Here is a 21,913-nt window from a genome sequence, read left to right as displayed (position 1 = left end):
AAGTAAAGCCGGAAGTTGATCAACACTCGACTGCAAAAGGTCTGCAAAGCATACTCGGTTTAAAGGGCTACTGTGCAAAACTTCTCTTGGAGTAAATAATGCTGAGTCCCCTGGTACAACGCTATCGGGCAACATTAAGAGGGTCCCCTAAGTTTTTTACGTGAGGTGTGATCAGGTGACTTTTTTTCTCGTGAAAGTTCGTGAAAAAAATAGAATAAGACATTAGTCCCGACTAAGAAAAAGGTAAAATGTCAATTCGTGACATCAGATTTTTATTTGTATGTGAAACATGATCATCTCAAATGAACGTGAAAGAATTTTGAATATAATTCGTGATGTATGAAAAGGCCAAATGCATTTACGTGACTGAGTGTTAAAAAGGAATTGGAGACCCTTCATTAACATAGGGAACATCAACGATCAAGGAAATGTGAAGGGAAAGATAAGTTTGCTTTCCAAGGGAACAGGTTACGAGACCAATTTTACAAATATATTTACCATGTCTGCAAATTTCAGTAACAAATTTAATAAGAAATTTCAGTTATTCTTGGTACCGAATGGTTTTGTCTGCCGAATTATTTTACACGGGAAGTCAGAGCGACTGATCTAGAATTTCCGTCGTTGCTGAGACAGTCGTAATGATAAGGAACTGGAATGACGTAGTCAAAGGAAAAGTTTCATCAAATATTCAGTATATTATGAGCGCCACGCACTTCCAAGTTCAGTCCTAATCGGTCGATGGAAAGGTAAGTTTGCATACAAAGGAACAGGTAACGAAACCACTCTAGCAAATATATTCACCATACCTCCAAATTTCAGTCACAGATTTGATACGAAATTTCAGTTACTTCCGGTAACTGAAAGTTTTGGCTGCCGAATTATTTTATACGGAAAGTCAGGCAGCTGTTTTTAAATTTCCGTCGTTATCGTCATGGTTAGATTACAGAAGAGAACTGAATTTTAAAATTTTGCGGTAATCGTCACAAATAATTTTCTCTGACTCTTAATTTGGTGAAGGTTTTCCAAATGTATTTTCGTGACGAGTGTACTCTGCACCAAGATTTGTGCCCTTAAGTAAACTCGCCTCGTCATCAATTTTTGTAGCAAAGGTTTCGCCGATCAGTTTATATTCTAAATCCTTATACTTAAGCAGTATCTATTTTTAAGTGGCCTCTTCGCGTCTTTTGATTTCGTTTTCAGGTACCTTAGTAAGAAGTTACTATCACAAAGTCTCGAAGCTGACGATCAGGGTAACTACACGCTCGCCAAGATTTGTATGTCAGAGTTTGTTCAGTTGACTCAACCCCTCTTCGTCCCCTGATTCCCTCCTGGATTTTAAATAAAAATTAAGAATTCGAGCTTTTGACCACAAAAACGCTCTTGCATTGCAATCTTTTTTTTTTTTTTTTTTTTTTTTATAAATACAGTCTCGTTCAAGTTCGCCTTGTGGTTTTTTTTTTTTTAAAGAAAATAATAATGCAGATTGGAGAGCTTTCTCACGATACGTTAAAGCTAGTGTGTGTCTCCTTAAATGATGGACTGAGCACTGGCTACAAAGCTCTGATAGCGAAGATGTTTACTGACCTTTATTCCCACGAGGAGGTAATTGAGATTGAAAAAAGGAGGAATCCAGCAAAGAAATTACTACAAGATCTTAACAACCGGCAAATACCGGTGGAGCGACTCCTAGAAGGATTGGAAGCTATTGGAAACATAAAGGCCATAAATATTATAATGAAGGGTATAGTGTTTTGTTCTGCTTTGTTTAAACATGAATAATCGTTTTCTTCTATTTGCAAATACTTTGGCTACGTGTGAATTTGAAGTGTTTCAGTCAAGGAATTCGTATTTGTTCCAACCTTGGTCCAGCAAGTACTGAAATTGTGATTATTTACACAGATGTCATGAAAAGAGGGAAGACTCTTAACTTGCCTAAGGATAATCCATATTCTGGATGCTGCTCCACTAGGCAGCCACAGGAGGTATGCTTATTCTCTAAAATGTGTTTTATCTAGATTTCTAAGAACCGCTTCTGATAACGTTCTCAACACTTGTGTCGAGACAAAGCTTGAAAAATCAATTTTTCTCCTGGGTATCTTGGCTGGCGAAAAACAATGGATTTATAGTAAATGTTAAGCCGGCAAAGTAAGGCTCTACATCTAAGATAACTACAACAAAGTAATTTTTAAAGGAATATTTACATCAACGTTTTATGTTAGTGATGAGTGCATATAATTACGAATACATACAAGCGTATCAGTAGAGTGATTACAAAAACCGTTGACTATAAAGAGGACGCCACTATATGATCACCTGTGTTCATGTTTTGGCTTGTTCCCAATTTTTTGAGGACAAGTCAAAACATAGACCTCGGTCGGTCTTTACACATGTAGATCCAGCGGAATATTTAATATTTCTTTCAAAATGTAAAATTCTATATTAAAATTCAAGAAATAGAGCATTTTTGCTTGTTTTTATAGCTCCATCTAAACACGAGAAAGGTTTACATGCTCTCGTTTCTTAACACACCCAGTGACCATTAAGGGGTACGGATAATACATCTCGGTTATTTCATAAAGGCGTCTATTAACACTTCACTCCCAAATTTCATTCGCAATTCTCCTTACTGTCTGCTTTACAATTTTTTATGACGTGAGTTTGGAGAATTTGGTATTGGATCAACCAATAACTTGTCTGCTTGGTATTGTAATGATATAGTAAGGAGAAATTCTGTCCTGGTCACTCATGGGAGTTTATGGGTTAATCAGCAAGGTTACAAGTCCTTTACAAAAACAGTATAACCGGTAATCGAGTGTAAATCCAGTGTTAATCTCGGCATTCTGTCATTTAAGTAAATTTAAATCAGTGATAAGAACAACTTGAAATCCGTAGTACCGCTTGACAGCCAACAGGAACATTTTTGAGATGCTTTCTATGGATTACAATTTTTTTTTTGTTGAAACAAAGTAATGTTAACAATAATACTGCCTAGTTCCTCCCTTTCACAAACTGATTAAATGGCAATAATTTATCAAATTAGTTTAAAAAAGAATATTTTTGCCTCAATCAATTAGGTGTTTAGTTCAGATCTTTCATCGTTTTGTTTTCTCCTCGTTTAATTCTAATTGATTAACAACTTTAGAGTGAATTATTCGCTTAAATATGGTACACGGTTACGGTTGTGGCTGTTGATCATGATCAGATTATGGTATACAGATATAGTATACGGTAAATATGGTATACGGTCACGGTTGTGGCTGTTGATCAGAATCGAATCCGTCAATTTGTAATTTTTGCATTTAATTGATCTTCCCAGCACAGAGATGTTGTAGTAATCGAAGTAGCCAGCGGTACTTCACCCTTGCCGTACCCTACCAGGGAACAAGTCAAAACATACAGAGCTCCTGTTCAGGAAACACTGATCAATTCATCACAGTAGAGTAATGAAGATTCCGTTACTGTGAAAGGATGGTAACCAACCTACTTGTTTACTTTTTCTCATTCTTATAAGAAAACACGTATATTGTTGTGAAGTTAGTTGTTTAGAATGTAGATCTAGCCTACGTTAGGTTTCCTGATTGTGTGTCATGCCCAGCTGTCTAGATTTGTACACCCTTTACCAAATTGATTAAAAAATATATAGTATATTTGCGTTGAACAACAGGAACAACACAGTTCCTGTATGGGTTTTGCTAGTGGTGTCCTTGTTTGGGTTTGTTGGTTTAGACCAACAACATAGTTCCTGTTTGTTTGTTTTTTTTAATCGACTGTTAATAGGTTAGAAATAAAGTGTTTTATTACCCGACTCGGGCAGTCAGAGGGCCAATAACTTAAATCAACCAATCAAAATGCTCTATTGCCGGTCAATATTCTCTCAGTATTGGACCGGGCACTGTCCCGAATGGTCCCAAATGATACCGCACTAGTGTCCCTTTGAACTTCAGTCGTATAATAAATCTCTTATTAACCAAGCTTGCTCGGGACCGTACTGGAAGAATATCGGCCCTCGGTCTTTTTTGTATGGACCTCGCTACGCTCGGTCCGTACTGTCGAGACCTCGGGCCGATATTCTCCCAGTACGGCCCTCGCGCTTGGTTAATAAGATATATTTGTTATTAACTTCTACAAATATTTAGATTGGCAATTTTACAAAGAACTTTAATCAGAGATCGACAGGTTTTGCAGCCCAAACATATACCATACTAATGAAGTAGTTAAGGACGTGTATTAGACTTGATTTAGGGGCCCTTATTGATACCAGCCTATGGTTGATGCGGCTACCCTGTCTAAATAACTATGATTTATCTTAGAACTTAAAGAGAGTTGATCAGTTAGCTAAATAAAGAAGAAAAACCAGAAGAGTCTTGGTCCTTCTTAATAGAGCGATTTTTCAAAGAGCCAAACCTCTAAGTTAGTCGCAACAAGATTGATGTAGCACTTCATTGGAAACGATTAATTTCGTAAGAGGAACTCTCCATATTCATTTGCATTCCTTTCCGTTGCAAGCTTTTTAACTGTTTTAACAAAAAAAAACATATGTTGTTAAGTAGGAAGGTGCACGCTTTTTCATTGGATCGTAGTTTACTTAGGAGTTTTGCCATTTGCCGGCTTTGGCATTTATAAAGACTAGTCAGTTTCAAGGCTGGATTTCTATGTTTGAGTGTTGGGGAATCTCGTCTTCGTGACAAAATTGCACTTCGGTCGTAATCCTGCCACTTACCAGACAAAAAATACACGCCCAGGCCGAACAGACTGCTCTGTAAGGAGATTCGGCCGGGTTTTCTGTATCATACGAAGTCTAATCCTCCATCTCCACAGCCCCAAGGGACCATCGTTTTGCTCTTTACTGAACTCACTTGCATCCCCTAAATCAAAGGTTTGATCGCAACCAGTCGATTAAATTCTAACCTCAAGTGAAGGAAGCGATTGTCCTTCGCGCAAAAGTCCGGAGAGACGATCAAGCATTTTGCCTCGGGAGTTAGCAAATGCCGTTTAAGATATGTGCTTGGCCAACGCCGTCAGTTAGAAAACGAAACTGTTACTGATTTTTCGTATAGTCGCCGCCAAAACTGGACTGGGTTAAATCTAGTGAGGAATGAGTGGACTCCCTAATTTGTGCAGGGACTTCTCCTTGGGATACACGAGTATGTTATTTTACGGCTACAGAAATTCAGAAGCTGCTGAAAATTTCGCCAAGTTGAAAGAATCGGTGCTCGCCACTTAGGGAAACGCACAGATTTGGATCCTAAGGACGTTTCGGCTAAAATTTTTTTAGAGGAGCTTTCAAAAGCTGTCAACCCCCAGAGAGAAATCAATAGGTGCTTTCGAGCACAGAAGCCCATACTTGAGAGGGTCCGACATGAAGCAAATTATCAAGACCTTAGAGAACTGATGGAAAATTCCAGTATTAAACCTCCAACTTACCGCTCTCGTTTTGGTGACGCAAATTGGTTACAACTGCAGTAAAAAGGGGCACACGCACTACTTCTGTCGTTCCAGACCTGATCCAACGGTACCCCACCGCAGGGGCCATAGAAAAGCTACTTGGAATAATCAACTATGACAAGGTAATCGAACTTGGCAGTTAAAGCAAAGGAACTGTAAATTTTACTTCACTGAGTATGTTTTTGTAATTGGATTCAATTTTAGTTGGGTTATTGATGGAGTTATTTCAGAAATACAGCTTAATATGAAGATTTTGATTAGTTCGTCTTTGTCAAAACTCGTTTGAAGTTTTCTTTCAAGATGAAGTTGGGAAACGGAAGCTAAGTATTTCCTCATGAATAAACCGTGTAGCATTGGAGATAGTTTATGCTGTCGGCGGATTCGTATACAAAACCAGCTGCAAGTGGAGAAAATAATCGTTTCGAAGAAAAAGCAGTTGAGTTGTCAGATTATTTAATTTGTCTTCAGAATTGAGAGACTTCGCTGCATTGTCGATAAAGTTCACAGAGAGATCTTTCAGAAAATAAGTCAACTCTGCTTTCAAAGCCGTCAACCTAGCTTCTTAAAAATCTATGTTGAGATAAATTTTGTCGGAGGAGACGATTCTCCATAAGATAGTGAGTATTTTAAACAATTAATCACTGCAGCAACAACACGAAAAAGAGCTAGAACAATAAAGTAATAAAGTCTGTCTTAGGGAGTAGTCACCTGTTTTAACAGATCGTGACGTTTTGACTGTGCACTGATTAACCTTTATCTGGCGATGAGTTTCGACTGGTCACGTGTCACACTCGAAACGCGATGTTCTGCTGTGGTTGGTTCCCGACAACTGTGATCGGCGCATTTCGATCGTTATCAACACAGCACAATAGCACATTTGAAATGGACGAAGAGGAGAAATATCAATGATCCACTGTTTAAATGTCAATTTCCTATCACTTTTCCTCAAAATTCTATTTTCGCTGACTTGAAATAGATTCCTGACTATTACTCGAGCTGTGGCGGTGATTCAAATAAAAATCAAGTCCTGACAACTCTTGATGCTACCTCTCAGCGTTAAGCACTGGAAAAGAGAATTCTAATCCGCGACTGGCTTCAGTAAAGTCCAATGCTTCTTTAACTGCTGAAACCATATCAGAGTTTTTCCATTCTCCATCTTCCATATGTTTTATTCTTTTAAAGGTCATTCCTTTCCGGTTCAATTCATTCTCTTTTAAATCAGGATTAAGTTTCATTTCAGATGGGTCATACTTTGTCCAGAAATCGTTGGGTGACCTGGGGAAGACACCGAATTAATTCATTATTTTTAAAGGCTACGTTGCTATTTAGCACATACAGTGTTTGAGCGTTGCCACGGTTGTAGATATCATCAACACGGGTAGACAAACACGCCACAAACAAAATTCACTTTTTATTAGATGTCCAAATGAAACATTTTGCGAAAACTCTCCATCCTGGAATATGAAGAGATCGTGAACTTCAGATACTAGCCGACAAATAATACAGATCTAATTTAGCCTAGTTGAATCTTTTCGTTATCAAGTATTCCAGGTTTTCAAAAATCTGTTCCAAATAAAAACTATTCTCTCTAACGCTTTTTTCTACCCATCCAGATGGCGTTGAAACCAATGCAAGGTCTTCAACCCTGAAGTCTTTTGGTTGGTACAAAAGACACCACATCGAGTCCGCATGCTCATCGTTTTTGAGACCCAGAATGTATATAATTTCCTGGCTTACGAAACCGGGGTTGACGTTCCGTCAAGAATTAAAAAAAAAAACCCGAGTATTGATTAAGATTATAATATATCGGAAGAGACTAACTGTAAATTGTGGTTATCTGCTTTGCCACGCCTACTAGGGCTACTAAGTAGTTTATCAATCTATCATGTTACGCTTTAGAAGGTTGTGTCGGGTGGGGTTAGCGGAGGGGTAACAGGTGCAAACGAAAACTGATATACCCCTTACGCAACATTAACCAGTCTTTCATCAACCCGTAACTTTATAAGGCTCCATGCTTTTCACAGTAATCGAGCACGGTAAGATGGCAAAAGGATGTGTATGAAAAGATGAAAGTGTTCTTTTTTGCAACAGGTGTTGTTGTACAACAGGACTATGCTGTCTTTCCTGAACGAAAGCGATGCTTGAATGGTCAAGTAAATGGCTACTGAAAATTACTACTTCCAGTACCATTGGGTTCTGCTTTCAATGCACCAACTATTTCAATTGTCACTCACCCATAAGCCAAACCTGACGGTCCGATTTTCATGAGGCCGCCTTTTGCGGAATAACTAAATGTTTGTAAACAAACTAAAAAAACAAAAGACACAAAATGCACTACTCACATCCTCATCATAGAGGAACCGGAGCCTTTACTTGGCGCTCCTTCAGCAACATGATGAGCCACTAAGCGAACAGCTGGGTGAAAGTGCCCAGTCCCCAACATAGCCAATTCCCAAACCGTCGCGCTATCAGCATTGCTGAGCTCGGGATCATTTACGTCTGGTCTAAACACACCAGTGCCCATGCTTTCACTGTCAAGTAGCGCTTGTACCTTAGTGTGAGACTGGAAACAAATAGGAGGAAGAAAAAGTTAAAACCATTGAAAATACCCAATGGAAAGTGTCAGAGGGCTGCATAAAAACCTAGCCATTGCGAGGGATTTTTTTCCACGCTTGAAACCTAGCTGCTTTCATAGATTAGTGTTTAACATAAGCTTGGTCCTCATAGGAATGCCCCCTGCTACAGTCTGAACTTTGATGATCATGATCGTAACTATCATAGCATAAAGAAGAGGCACCTCAGTTCCGTGTAGAAATGTTATTCTTCGAGTTCATAGAAGAATGATATAGAAGAATTCTGTGACGACTGCAATGACGAAATGCACATCAAAATACATCAAAAACGACCACAGAGTATACGCACACGTCTCAGAATAGGACCTGAGACATTTTAGTATTACACAGCGTTGGATTCACCTGAAGAAATGACTTAACGTAGGCGAGAAAAGCCATTGAACTGTTGGCTTCAGACTGTAAGCTTACAGTGCAGAGGCGCTTCACAAAACCAGCCACGCGTTGCACAGGAACCTATGAAGTTGAAAAAAAAAAAAAAAAAAAAAAAAAAAAAAAAAAAAGACTCGAGGTTAAAAGCTGCAATGAGCTATCGACCCTAATTGCCGTGCTGATCAAAAACCATCAATCTGGCAATTAATCAATCAACTAAACAATCAGACAGATTTTATTATGCCGATTGAAATGAAATAAACTAATATAAAAGAATTTTTTTCAAGAATTGTTTCCTCACATGTTTCAACCTTTAAGGTCCACGAGTCAATCTATGACACTAGCTTATACTAACTCCCGTGGTAACTACAAATTCGCACAAACATTTGTACCCAATGTTCTGATAAATGCGACTGACTACCTGCTTGCGTCGCTTTTTTAACATTTCTTCCAGACACTGCAATGCCACTGGAACATCTTCACTGCTACTTCCTTGAATGGAAAAACCGAAAACAGACATATAAATATAAGAAGGAAATACCAAAATAAGTAGGGGTTGAAACAGCAAGGAAGCATTCCAGCTTCTGTTCTAGCTGAAGCAGCAAAAATACAGCTTTCTCGAGTTAACATATACTTCCCAAAAGAGACCCCTTTGAGTTCTTCCTTCGGTGTGATTGTTAGAATGTGTAGTCCACTACCAACACCCCGAAGAACGCACGAGAAGCGACGGTAGCTGTTCCCCTTCACTCTCCCCCTCCCTTTCCCCCTCCCCCTCCCTTTCCCCCTCCCCCTCCCTTTCCCCCTCCCCCTCCCTTTCCCCCTCCCCCTCCATTTCCCCTCCCTTTCCCACTCCCCCTCCCTTTCCCACTCCCCCTCCCTTTCCCCCTCCCTTTCCCCCTCTTACCTCTAAATATGCGTAACGACACCAACTGGCCCCCTCAACTGATAACCAAGGGTATACGCCTATTCTCACGTCACGGTTAATCGATAAGTCTTGACGTTAAAGGTGATTATGAATCGTGAGTTCCTCGTGGGTTGAAAAATTAGCAGACTGTGGTTACAAACACACTGAACTATCATTCTACACCATTGCAGCCAAGTAGTGAGCGAATCAATGACAACTTTTTATACCTGGAAGTCTCCAATGCTCTACCATGGACTAAGCTTGTTCTTTACGAAGGCCGAGACATACGAAGGGATGTGCTCCCGGGTCAGAGCACACTGTAGGACCGGAGCCCCTCTGTGTGTACCAACAGAGCATAGTTTAACCCACTTGACAATGCTCCCTCGTGTATACTAGTCGAGCAAAATGGGAACTTAGCTGAAGTAACTCAATTCTCTCAGCTCTTACCTGCATGAGTTTGCAGCAGCGACAAGTACAACATTCTGTAGAATTCTCGAGGATCGATGTTCAGAGCTTCCCCTGTATTTTGAAAATGAAGTGAAGAAGGACCAAAAAAGTAGTGTCAAAAAATTTACAGAAATAACTTCAAATTGTTTCTAACGAAAGCCACTAAGTAAACAAAAAACACAAAACAAAACAAAAGGCAAAAATAAAAGCCTTCTACTTGCCTTGGCCTGATAGAATTTTAAATGCTGTGAGTACACAGTTGAGAGTCTCCCTCAGGGTAAGCTCCTGAAGCGGAAGAATAAAAAAAGGAAAGCTATTGTCGCAAATACAACTGCAAAACTGCTGGCACATTATCTGCACGATTCCAACGATGCCTTTTCCGACGAGTCTTAGCAAGCTAAATAAGCAGACACCCCATGAAATTCTTTTACATTCTTGGATTCTCAGATGTCAGTTTACAATCACTTCCTTACTCCGCAAGGATTAAAAAGGCATACCAAGTTATAATTTTCTATTTCAAATTCCCTTGTAGTATTTTCGGAAACTTTCGGGAAAGTTTGAGCTGAGCAACCAGAAAAACTCGTTCAAACTGCTCGGAAGGATTTATTGGTTTTCACTGCAGCAAGCCGCACGCATTGTACAAATTAAAAGAACCATCTGCCTTTAACGTGGTTGCAAAGGTGGTTTAAAGCTTTTATATCAAACTACTCTCGTTCTTTTCCCAGTGATAACGATAGCCTTCAAAGGAATGTTTAAAGACGAATAAGCAAGAAATATGTAAGAGTTCTTGGCCATGGAGAAGACTGTAACTAACAAACTCAATCATTTGAGCTACTTTTTTTTTGGGGGGGGGGGAAGGGGGGTTTAGCGTTTGTATGAATAACATCGAGTCGCAAAATCGCGACATAAAATCTCTAAGAAAGATTACGCAAACAGCTTGTTTACCCTGACAAGTAATATGAGGTACCTTGTTGTCTAGAAGTGTACGAAGAGCTCCCATAAGATCATTAAAAAAGTCGACATTGATGAGATGTGCAAACTTGGCGAGTCCCTCGAGTACTGGGGACAAGAGTGGCGAGTGTCCAACTGTCTTTAATACTCGGAAGTACGTCACAAACACGAACTTCAGGATCTCTGTTTGCTGTTAAAGGAGAAAAGAGGTATCTGATAATCTTGATCAAACTCATATTACCAGGACAATGAAGGGTGTAAAGGATCAAAAGGGTTACCAAATATGGAAAGCTTATCTTTATAAACATCTGAAGTGGCTGGATTTTCCAATAGTACAATCTTACAAGTATCATTATAGCGAGACCATGGCGGCAAACATAATAGAAACTCAAAGGCTAAGATTTAATGAGACTAGAGTGTGTTGTCACCAGGAAAGTTTCGATCTCATGGCTTCAACAGATAGAACTTCACAACAACTGCACCAAAGGGCTCATGCTTGAAAATTCCGCTTTTTGAAATTCACAACGACACAACGTCGATGCTTCACGTGGATAACCAACTTCGCGATATATTCACGACGATGCTAGAAAAAACAGTTCTAGGAAGATAAAGCAAACTTCACACCTACCAACTTGGCTCGTTTCTGTTGACTTTCAACAGCTTCAGTTTCTTGCATTTCTTTCTCTAACTTTTTCATTTCTCTCTTTCGCTGCACGTAAAGACCGTGATGTAGACGTATTAAGTTATATCACAACAATAAGTATTCTTTTTTTTAATGTGCAATTTGTTTAAAAATCAAACGGCCAATGTGCCATACTCTAATGAAACTAAAACCAGGATTTCATACAGTGTTCATGCGCAGGAGTATGATCCTGACGCATGCGCGAGATGCAATTTTCCCTTTCGTAAACGGCCGTTGCCATTTGAAACGGTCGTTGCCATTTTGAAACGGTCGTTGCCGTTTCCGATAACAGTCGTTGTCATTCATTACAAAATGGCAACGACTGTTTCGACAAATGGCAACGACCGTTTCAAAATAGCAACGATCGTTTTAAATGGCAACGGCCGTTTACGAAAGGGAAAATTGCGTGCGAGATACTGGATGCAAAGAGGACGTCATGAAAAGCCCTTTTTTTTCCTTATCTAAAAATTGCATCCATTTCCCACTGAGTCATTTCAGATAACCTCACTCCCAAGATCTCATTAGTAGCTCTCCTTACTGTCCGCCTTACAATTCATATAATGTTAGTTTGGAGAATTTGTTCTTGGATCAACTGTAGGAATGTAGGAATACCCTAAGAGTAATTTTTCACTGGCTGAGTGGAACGAAACAAGTGAAAAATGTTTTTCTCACACGCCGCTGGGGCCTGGGTATAGGTCATGTGACCTATGGGGCGGGCAGTTGTTTTTGTTGCGTCCGCCATTGTCGACTTTCCCGCCCACCCACCCAAAGACTTCAAGTGTTAATACAATACCAGTATAATGTACTAGCCTGGAACATTTTTCGTTATTTCCGGTGTTAGTGTAAGCTACTTGTATTAGCTTTGAATTTGCAATAAAGGTCAGGTTGCGGCGGTCAGCTTGACATGGCTACCAGCGGTGTGTGAGGATTCATATTTTCTTTATTCGCGTTACTTGTCTGCATGATATTGTATCGATTTTAAGGAGAAATTTTGTCTCGATCACTCATGGGAGTTAAAGGGTTTAAAAGAAGGGGCACACGGGCTGTAGGCACACGTGTCGCTGATACTTTTACAACTTTGGACATCTCCTGTGGTATACATCTGAACAAATACAAATAAATTAAAACTCAAAGTGAAGTGATTTTTTCCTCTTAAAGGTACTCCAACGAACACATCGTTGGAAAAAAAAACTGAATTGAACGCACCTTTTTCTCTTTCTTTGAAATCTTTCCTTTCAACTTCTTCTCCATTCGATTCTTGTTTTTCTCAATCTTCAGTTCCACTGCAGATTTCTTCTCATTATGCTGTTTAAGCGACTGGATATCTATCTGACTAATTCTTAAATGAAGGAATGTTTCTAAAACCTGCGTTGGAAAGAAAAAGTCTCAATATGTATTAACAGAGAGGCAAAACAATACTGTTCCATCTCAAGACCAATCTAGGAAAACTTATATCGTGGTCCATTTAAGCTCACTATCATTCTTTTTTTTTTTAAATAATAAAACATCCAAAACTGGATTAAACGTAAGTTCTACACCTAACATTGAAGCGGATATTTTTTAGTGTCCTTTTTTTGTTTCAAGTAAGAGGGTATCATAATGATAACACATCTGTGTTTAATGTAAAAACGACAGTGGAAGTTAGCCAAGGTATAGCCAAAATACGGTTCAAAGATGGAAATGGAGATGTGAATGATATGGAGGAAGAGGTTCCAAGGTTGTAGCTAGGTAGGGGGGGAATGGAGAGGTGCAACTGTAGCTAAGGATTGGAAAGGTTCAAAGCATGCAGCCAGATGGTGCATGGAGTCGAGGGCTAAAGGTATTATGAGGGAGAGAAGTTCATAAGTGTGGGGAAAGGGGTGAAAAGGGATCAAGAGTGAAGCTACATGTAAAAGGGTATTGGTCCAAGGGAGCAGCTACAGAAGGAAAAGAGTCATAAGGTGAAGGTAAGGGAGGAAAGGAGTCTGAGGATGTAGCATTACAAGGGGAAGAAGCCCCAACAGTTTAGCTACACGAAGAAGAAGGTCCAAGGGTGTAGATACAGGGGGAAGGGGGTCCAAGGGTGTAGCTATAGGGGGAGAAGGGGACCCAAGAGTTAAACTACCACATGTATAACTACAGGAGAAAGGGGTCCAAGGGTGTAGCTACAGGAGAGAAGGAGGTCCAAGGGTATAGCTACAGGGGAAAGGGGGTCCAAGGATGTAGCTATGTGGGGGAGAAGGGGACCCAAGAGTTAAACTACCACATGTATGACTACAGGAGAAAGGGGTCCAAGGGTGTAGCTACAGGGGAGAAGGAGGTCCAAGGGTATAGCTACAGGGATAAGGGGATCCAAGGGTGTAGCTATAGGGGGAGAAGGGGACTCAAGAGTTAAACTACCACATGTATAACTACAGGTGAAAGGGGTCCAAGGGTGTAGCTACAGGGGAGAAGGAGGTCCAACGGTGTAGCTACAGGGGGGAAGGGGGTCCAAGGGTGTTGTTACAGGGGCAGAAGGGGACCCAAGAGTTAAACTACCACATGTAGAACTACGGGAGAAAGGGGTCAAAGGGTGCAGCTACAGGGGAGAAGGGGGTCCGAGGGTGTAGCTACAGGGGAGAAGGGGGTCCAAGGGTGTAGCTACATGTACAGAGTGAAGGGACTAAAATGATGGAACTGTTAAGGAAGGGAACTGGCAGATAATTGTTAAATAGCAATAAACAAAATTAAGTTCAATCACATGTACTTACAGAGGGTTGAACTCGAAATCCTTTACTCTTTACAAATTTACTGATTACTCGGACAGCCTGACAAATTTAGTAAACACAGAGTTAGAAAAAGTTTTTAGCAATGTATTCATGTGCAAACAAGTACATTATTTTGTAGATTTTCCATTCCAAAGGATTCTTACAAGGATTTGAAGACCCCTGTCAGTGTGTAATTGTTCACAGCACTTTCCATTGAGGCAGCATTGCTGAAAGTTTTGTAGTAACATTGTCTAATAGCATTAATTTGCCCATTCAAATTATTAAAGATGTTTTGCTGAATTTTTTAAAATTCCCAGAGGGTACCGGTACATGTAATACCTTCTGCTCAACACACTTACAACAAATCCATACAAAAACCCTATCCTATCAAACAAAGTTTTGCAGCATTTGATTAGATGGGATAGATCTACATTTCTTCAAGAACTTAAATTTTGGCAGCGGGGGCAACCTGCAAAATTGGCACAAATCAAATCCTGTAAAATGCATAATTATACCTCACGATAATCATGCAAGCATACCTCAAGGGAAACACTTCCCACTGTATCTTGTTTAAACAATGATATAAAGGCATTACTGCACAACTCTGAAATCTGAGAAAGGAATAAACCATTACTAATTTGATCAATTTCACTACAGATAATAGTTTATCTAGCTAATTTTGGAGAGAAATACCTGTACATGTACATTCTAGGGAAATCTTATTCACACAAGTCATGTGTGAGCTTGTACAACATGTAGTTTGAAGACAAAACATATGGCACATATAGAACAAGCACTGTACAATTGTAGAAACATTACAAGATAATATCACTTGTAGCACATTTCAAGATTGTTCAACTACAGTACCTTTAGTGAATACCCTCCAGTTTTGCCTATCCATGGCTGCTCTTGACTTTTCATGGAATATTTAAGCTCATTCTATAATTGATTGTTAACTAAAGGACTACATGTGAACATGTAGAAATGCCTAAAGTTGTCTCTGACACAACTCCATTAATTCATACTGATATGAGTAAAAATTATTATCACAGTGTTAACAATAAATAAATTCTATTGCCTAACCTCGCCATCAAGAGATTTTTCATTCATTCTAGGTACAAGTACTGCAATAAGGTTTGTGTGGAAATTAAAGTGAGGCACAGATGTCAGTAGATCACACATACACTGAACTGTTACAAGCATCAAACTCTGAAAAATAAAATATAAAAACCAAATTGGTTCTAAATATCAATCTGATCTTTGCAGGTTAACTTCAGTTGAAATCACTGTACCAGAAAAGAAAATAAGCATAGCCTTTTGTTAAATCAGAGTCTTCACCTATGAACAGCAATACATCATTGCTGAACATGGATCCAGTTTTTATCAACAAGACAGGATATCGTGATGATGTTCTGTTTGACAAATAAATATTTACGACACACTGAATATAAATCAACAACAATGTTAAAACATGTTTCAAAGGCAATATATGCAAAGATCAGCAGCACTCGTCTCACAGAAATACAATCTCAGTCAAAAACAGTCAATCTCAGTGGAAAACAGTAATTGAAACTGACATGTCAACATGTAGTTCGTAGTCATGTAGTATTTTAGTGCAGTCATTCTATTCTTTAGATCAGTTACCCATAATCAATGGAAAAACAAAAAGCTAGCCCACACAGATATGTAGACTTATGTGCATATATGCACAATTTATAAGTACATTTATTAAAATGTGTATACCCTTATCTATATGCATGTACACTAAATTTACATGCACAATACTATATATGTACATATTCATATTGATCTACCTTCAAATTCTCTTTACACACTTGCAAGGAAATGCGTAGCAGTTTGAGGGGAGAATTAATAATCAGATCTTGGGAGTTAAAGGGGTAACATAATTATCTCTGAGCATTACTGTGAAACAAGTTCTCTGAGAAACACTAGGGAAGTAAAAAGCCCATTAATGAAAAGCAGAGCCACATGTGAAGTAGTAAGTTAATGGTACAAGTACCAGTATTTGAGAAAACAGACTTCTCTCAGGAAAAGAGGACATAAGTACATCTTACCTCTAGTTAGAACCGAACGTTTTAAAAGTTGCTTTTTTAATAGATGTCTTTACGAATTTGTGTAGCCACTTAGTCTTGTATATACATAATGAATTGATATATGTAGAAAATTGTAAGTCCAGACGTTTTGTCTCTGGATGTGTTTCTTTTATTTTTTCCAAGTCAATAAAGATCTTATCTATCTATCTATCTATCTATCTATCTATCTATCTATCTATCTATCTATCTATCTCTCACTTAACTGTACCTCAGATGATGATTTTTTGTCAATCAATCCATTTTTAGAACTTCTTTTCTGAGTTTTAACACACTCTGAAGAATTAAAAAAGAACAAAATGAAAAAGAATGTACAGTTACTAGGAATAATGAGTATAAATTATCTATAACCATATTGCAACAGGAAAAGCAGTTGATAAACTTCATGTACCTGATTCATAATCACACAATACTGTACTAAAATCATTTACTTTTTGACCTCTAGTAATTTTAGCATAAAAAATGATCTTAAAAAAACTTGGTGCATATAACATTCTGCAGCTGGTCTCTTCAGAGAGCTAATTATTGTACTGTACTAAGTTTAAAGTATCCCATTAGATAAAATTCACCCCCCCCCCCTGCTAGGAGGTGCCCTCCTTCCAATAAGCACCCTACCTTTTAGCCTAAATTAAATACAAGTGCCAAGGCACTCATTCAAAGAAATACAGTATCATGCATGTCAACAACACAGGTTGTCATAGGTCAGTATAATTGTACCTTGTACTGTTTCTTCCAAAATCTGTAAGTATTTTTGATAGTTTTTCAAAAGCCCTTGCTCATAATCTCTCAGTTTTTTCACCTCTTTGGATAGCTGAAAAATAGCAAGTAAACATCATCAAAGAGAGAAATGAAAAACAGAAAATGGCTTGAACTGATAACCATCCTCACACAACAATAGTATTGCATGTTATTTAATAAACATGACTTGTTATGTAATAAACTGAATTATACATGCAGTTTGTTTGGTTTGATTGGAAGCGCAGACATTTAGATGACATCACCATTTATATACAGTGTATTATGTTCATACACGAGTACCTACTGAACAATTTCATACTTTATTTAGGGTAGCTTAAAATTAAAGGTAGCTGAGCTGATGTGGACCTACATCTACAGTATATGACAGTATTTTACTAATTAAAATTTACCAAATATTGTAAATTTAAAAGTACTATGTAAATAGTTGTGAAGTAATATATGAAATCTTAGTGTTTCTGTGAGATTTTGAAATAATATGTTGACCTATTGATTTTTATACACATTCTGTAGAGCATATTTCAAAGTAATTGAAGAGAGAGCCTGTTTTAGACTGATTGGTATACTATAATTCCAGGCCAAAAGGCCTCTATATCATAGAGAGGTTCTCCCCAAATCTAAGTTAACTTTACATTTTGCTACTTTGTTATATTTACCTTGCCATGGGCAAGATATCTCATCAGATCTTAAAATGTGCAAAGAACATCACTGGCTTGCTCAGTTGCACCTCCTGTGATATTTTGTTTTCTTGCAATGGTTTTTATCATTTGTGATCTACATGTATTTATTAATCCATTAATTAACATTAACACTTTTGATAAAATTTGAAGCTGAATTAAATTCATTACTTTACATGTTAAACCAACCTTTACACCTTGCTCTTTCTCTGAAGCTGTCCTAATTGGATATCTGAATTAAAATCACAAAGCATAAATCAATAAAAACACTCCTTTCACTTATATGCATGTGAAAACTCAGTGTCCTCCAGAATTGTCAAGTATCCAGCCATTTGAAAAAAAGAATGCAGCAAATGTTAAAATTGTCTTAAGATCACCACATGTAATTAACTGTTTTGTCTAGATATAGTAGCTAGCACTTTAGAAATAAGTAGCCAGTCAAAGTGCAGGCCATCTGGAGTGTATGTGACAATAGTAGAAAACACCTCAAAGTTATCAAATTTAAACACACCTGTAACATAAAAATTAAGTAACAATCACATTATCATAGCAACTCTAGCGCCGATCACATTATCATAGCAACAATCACATTATCATAGCAACATAGCGCCGGATTGTCTTGTGCGGGAGGTCGAGGGTTCGAGCCCTGGCCAGACCAATACTCATGGTCTTAAAATAAGTGAGAAGAATTTGCTACCTTTCTATGCATGGATAGATATTCTAGTCTTCTTGGATAAGGACAAATAAACTGTAGGCCCCGTCTCCTGCAGGGTTAGGGGTAGGAGACGCTAATATCCCACGCACGAGATTACTGGGTGGTGGATGTCCTCCGCTTGGTGGGATGGGTGGGTGTTGGCCCTGAAAAGCCCTGTGGGGAGTGGTCAATTAACCTATGTATGTATGTATGCATGTATGTAACTCAAATCCACTAGGAATTAAGTTTATTGTCCCATAATAATATCTTTCCTTACTTTACTGATACCTTCTATAGATGCACACTCACCCAGGTATGATATCCTTGAACACTGTCAATAAAGAAACCATTGCCAGCTTTTTTGTTGTTATTCTGATATCGGCCTCTTTTTCGTAGCACATGGAACAAAGCTCCTGAAGCTCTGATACCTTGGGTAAAAAATGCAAAATGAAACATTTAGCTGTTAAGTTCTCAGATTGGTGCAAGTACAATGTAATTATCATGATGATACTGTGTGATTTCTTTTAATTCACAGCCATTTTTGCAACCCATATATGTTTGATTTAAAGGGTTGATGAAAACCTGTAACTTAGTATACAATTCATTTTACTACATGTATCATCCTACATTCCTGACACTAAGATGCCTTTGAATGACTGTTAATTAATATTTCACATTCTTATTTATAACAACCATTAGAATTCTTCAGCTATAAACAGCTGCTGTGATTAACACAATCAATTTAACTGCAATATTTACAGTTCGTGTTGTTAAGTCACTCACAACCAGAGGAGCACTTACACTGCCTTCAGGGTTTTCCAAAATGCTGTTGGATAACTCCGCAATCCTATGTTTTCTTTGGATCAGCTTCTGTCGTCTTTGATTAAAGAGTTCAACCATACTTAAAACCGGTGGAGGTGCTGAAGGGACTGGCGACACTTCTAGAGCTTGTTCCTCTGAATCCACACCCCCATTTTGAAGAGAATGACCTGTAATACAATTTTAATATACAAAAAATGTACAATTCTTTCATTTATGAGTAGAAGCAAGTACAACTACTGTATATGAGATTCAGTTCAATTCAATGCTTGGTTTTAATTTAATTTTTGTCCCTTTTGCATTAGAAAACACTACAGAACTACTATGAAACAAACGAATTAATATCAAGAACTGTGGATTAAGTTACATGACTTGTATAAGAAAAATACCAGAAAGTAGGCCTGCTAAAGTAGCCATTAGATCCTCAGGGTGAGGGCTAATTTGGCAAGAAAGATAGCCATCATTGAAGTTGATTTCATTGGTTTTGTCAACTGAGTTGATGATGTAAGATGGCCACCATAATATGCATTGATCAGTTTAAAGCTTAAGCATCCCCTCCCCCCCTTCCTGACAACTATCCCAGGTATTTGAGCTTTAGTAGGTTGTTCTGTTCCAATTCCTGCCCTTAGGGACAAAAATATTATTGTGTTCAAATAGCCCACTCACATTTTTGTACAAAAGCAAAACCTTTTCTTCTAAGCCATTAATTTTTTTTGTTTATGAAAGTAAACCATTTACCTGAAACACCTCCATACATGTATTTAAAGATATAACACTTGGTCTGCTGGAAAGACTTGATCATTCTGGTTCAAATTCCTCACCCTAACCATATAAGGTTCAAATTCCCCACCCTCCAGGCATGGACAACAGCAATCTGCCCATGGGAAGGGGAGGGGACATTGAAGCTTCAAATTGCACAGCACGCAAAGTGTGTCTATTTGAACTGACGTTTTGAGCATTAGCCCTTAAGTTGACTGACTCTATGACAACCTACGTGGACAAAGACTAGCAAAAAAAAAAAAAGAATGTAGCAGCTGAGTCAGTACAATTGGTAGCTTGACTCTACATTGTATGAAAACAGTCAAATGTTCAATTATGAATTCCATGACTCTTCCCTGATCTGTGGTAACCATGTCCCTGTTTTTGACAACCATCCCTGTCAGATGAGCAGAGTTGTAAGATGTACACCATGAATACCTCTGTACAAATAATATGCATGCACAAGCACCTGTTTTAAGAATCTTCTCCTTCCTCTGTATAACACTGTCTTTAGTTTTGATTGGGAGTAAGGCTCTTTCCTTGTGATCCTGCTCTAATGGTGCTGTTCTAGGCTTCTTCTCATAATCGGCCTCTCTTTCCTCATCCGCAGTTTGCTTTCTTTTTCTTTTCTTTCCACTACTTGGGAGCCTAAACCAGGATAGAACAACTTGTCAGCTACAGTGTATTTGTACATGTTGTCCACAGCATAATGGGTACACAAAGCTAAGTGATATTGGTGGATAAAAAAATTGGTGCAAAATGTACTCAACCCGATACAGTGTTCACCCTAACATCATTATACATATTCTTCATACTGTTCTCTACGAATTTTCAAACCTGCTGACAAAGAGAACTTGATTAACAATCAAGAGCTCTTTTAGTTTGTGGTCCTTTCCCTAATTCTCGTGAACTCACTGCGTGATTTAGGGGTGGTACTGTGAGATACTAGTCACTCCAAGGGGAAAAAGGGTTAAATTAGCGACCACATCACTCCGGCTAGAGTCTCTTATGAGATCCTTACACTTCTTGTTTCTGCTTATCACTTGCTTGTATACATCAAACAAATCTACAACACCACAAAACTTACTCTGCTTCCACTTGTTGCAAAAAGGCAAAACTCCTGCCGGAATCTTGAAAATACTCCAAGTCTTCAGGGTCAAGTTCGCCGTCATCTTCAAATATCTCATCGTCCACAAATACGTTTCTCGTGGGAACATTTTTACTAGTAGTTTTTCCTGTCGTTTTGCTTTTCTTGCCTCTTTTCCCTTTTCTCATTATCACCTTATGCTTGTTTTTAGAGGAAGTTATTGGAATATGAGAATGCAATGGCAACAGGGAAGTAAAAAAAAAAAAAAAACTATTTAATTAATCGAGTCCTTTCGATCCAATCCAATCTGCATCTCCCACCATCTTGGATAACAGCCGTAAAATTAACACGTGCTTGCAGCGCACGGTCGCAAAAGAAAGTTTTTTGTTCATATATGCTCCCACTAAGTGTCACTTTCTTTGACAAGCCGGAACGTGGTCAAATTAAAACTTTCGAATTAATATTTTTGCATCGCTTGAAGACAAATGCGGTGGATTTGAACCTCCTTTAAGTATAGCTTTGGTTTAAAAGAATACTTAAAGTCATAGAAGAAACATTGTTCTATCACCTAAAATCGAAAAGACTAAGGAGGCTGTTAATAAACGCAGATCTTTTCGCCATGTCACGTTGAGGTCGTTGAGCTCATTCACAGGAGCGTTGCGTGAAGGAATTGAGTGTTCTGAGTAGTCATCAGGATATTCTATATATTGAGCATCAAGAACAGAGGCTGCACAGATGTTAGCACGTGAAATACGCGTTGTTATTCTAGCTGTAAAAGAAGCTATTCCTTGCGAGAAAATTCCGTGTTTTATTGGGATCATCCACTACATAAGCCCATGGCAGGATTATCCTA

The 21,913-nt window shown here is 38.4% G+C and overlaps 2 protein-coding genes across 6 annotated transcripts; one reads left to right on the top strand and one right to left on the bottom strand.

Moving 5' to 3' along the window:
* Nucleotides 1-48: 48 nt before the first annotated feature.
* LOC111322721 (uncharacterized) lies at nt 49-4,359 on the top strand. 5 transcript variants are annotated; one of them, XM_088736802.1, is made up of 5 exons: nt 59-746; nt 1,201-1,274; nt 1,468-1,741; nt 1,900-1,982; nt 3,317-4,359. In XM_088736802.1, exons 3-5 carry the CDS (start codon nt 1,477-1,479, stop codon nt 3,437-3,439), a joined length of 471 nt encoding a protein of 156 aa, XP_088592928.1. In that variant the 5' UTR covers nt 59-746; nt 1,201-1,274; nt 1,468-1,476; the 3' UTR covers nt 3,440-4,359. The 5 variants fall into 5 exon arrangements, with proteins under 5 accessions (XP_022781618.1, XP_088592928.1, XP_022781615.1 ...); XM_022925883.2 differs by lacking the exon at nt 1,468-1,741 and having other exon boundaries at nt 49-746; nt 1,201-1,250; XM_022925880.2 differs by having other exon boundaries at nt 59-1,250.
* A 1,522-nt stretch (nt 4,360-5,881) lies between these two features.
* Nucleotides 5,882-21,411, bottom strand: LOC111322719 (nucleolar complex protein 3 homolog). Its single transcript, XM_022925876.2, has 19 exons — nt 21,061-21,411; nt 20,443-20,621; nt 19,197-19,384; nt 18,705-18,823; nt 17,891-17,933; nt 16,986-17,079; nt 16,480-16,544; nt 15,241-15,366; nt 14,697-14,768; nt 14,161-14,217; nt 12,638-12,796; nt 11,378-11,458; nt 10,766-10,939; nt 10,020-10,083; nt 9,799-9,870; nt 8,869-8,939; nt 8,421-8,531; nt 7,788-8,008; nt 5,882-6,720 (listed from the first exon to the last, which is right to left on the bottom strand). The coding sequence occupies exons 1-19, from the start codon at nt 21,246-21,248 to the stop codon at nt 6,489-6,491; spliced, it is 2,316 nt and encodes a 771-aa protein (XP_022781611.2). The 5' UTR covers nt 21,249-21,411; the 3' UTR covers nt 5,882-6,488.
* Between the last annotated feature and the right edge of the window lie 502 nt (nt 21,412-21,913).

The sequence above is a fragment of the Stylophora pistillata genome, chromosome 1, assembly GCF_964205215.1.
Source record: "Stylophora pistillata chromosome 1, jaStyPist1.2, whole genome shotgun sequence".
Classification (NCBI taxonomy): Eukaryota; Metazoa; Cnidaria; class Anthozoa; order Scleractinia; family Pocilloporidae; genus Stylophora; species Stylophora pistillata.
Note: the sequence above shows the minus strand (reverse complement) of the source record. Positions and strands in the feature narration are given on the sequence as shown.

Excerpts from the sequence above, each read along its gene's own strand:
- LOC111322721 (XM_088736802.1), top strand. The coding sequence starts at position 1,477 with ATGCAGATTGGAGAGCTTTCTCACGATACGTTAAAGCTAGTGTGTGTC. Across the intron at positions 1,742-1,899 it reads CATAAATATTATAATGAAGG|ATGTCATGAAAAGAGGGAAG; the intron begins GTATAGTGTTTT and ends TTATTTACACAG. Across the intron at positions 1,983-3,316 it reads CCACTAGGCAGCCACAGGAG|CACAGAGATGTTGTAGTAAT; the intron begins GTATGCTTATTC and ends TGATCTTCCCAG.
- LOC111322719 (XM_022925876.2), bottom strand. The coding sequence starts at position 21,248 with ATGAGAAAAGGGAAAAGAGGCAAGAAAAGCAAAACGACAGGAAAAACT. Across the intron at positions 14,769-15,240 it reads AAAAATCTCTTGATGGCGAG|ATTTCAGAGTTGTGCAGTAA; the intron begins GTTAGGCAATAG and ends TTCCTTTCTCAG. Across the intron at positions 9,871-10,019 it reads TAAAATTCTATCAGGCCAAG|GGGAAGCTCTGAACATCGAT; the intron begins GCAAGTAGAAGG and ends TTCAAAATACAG.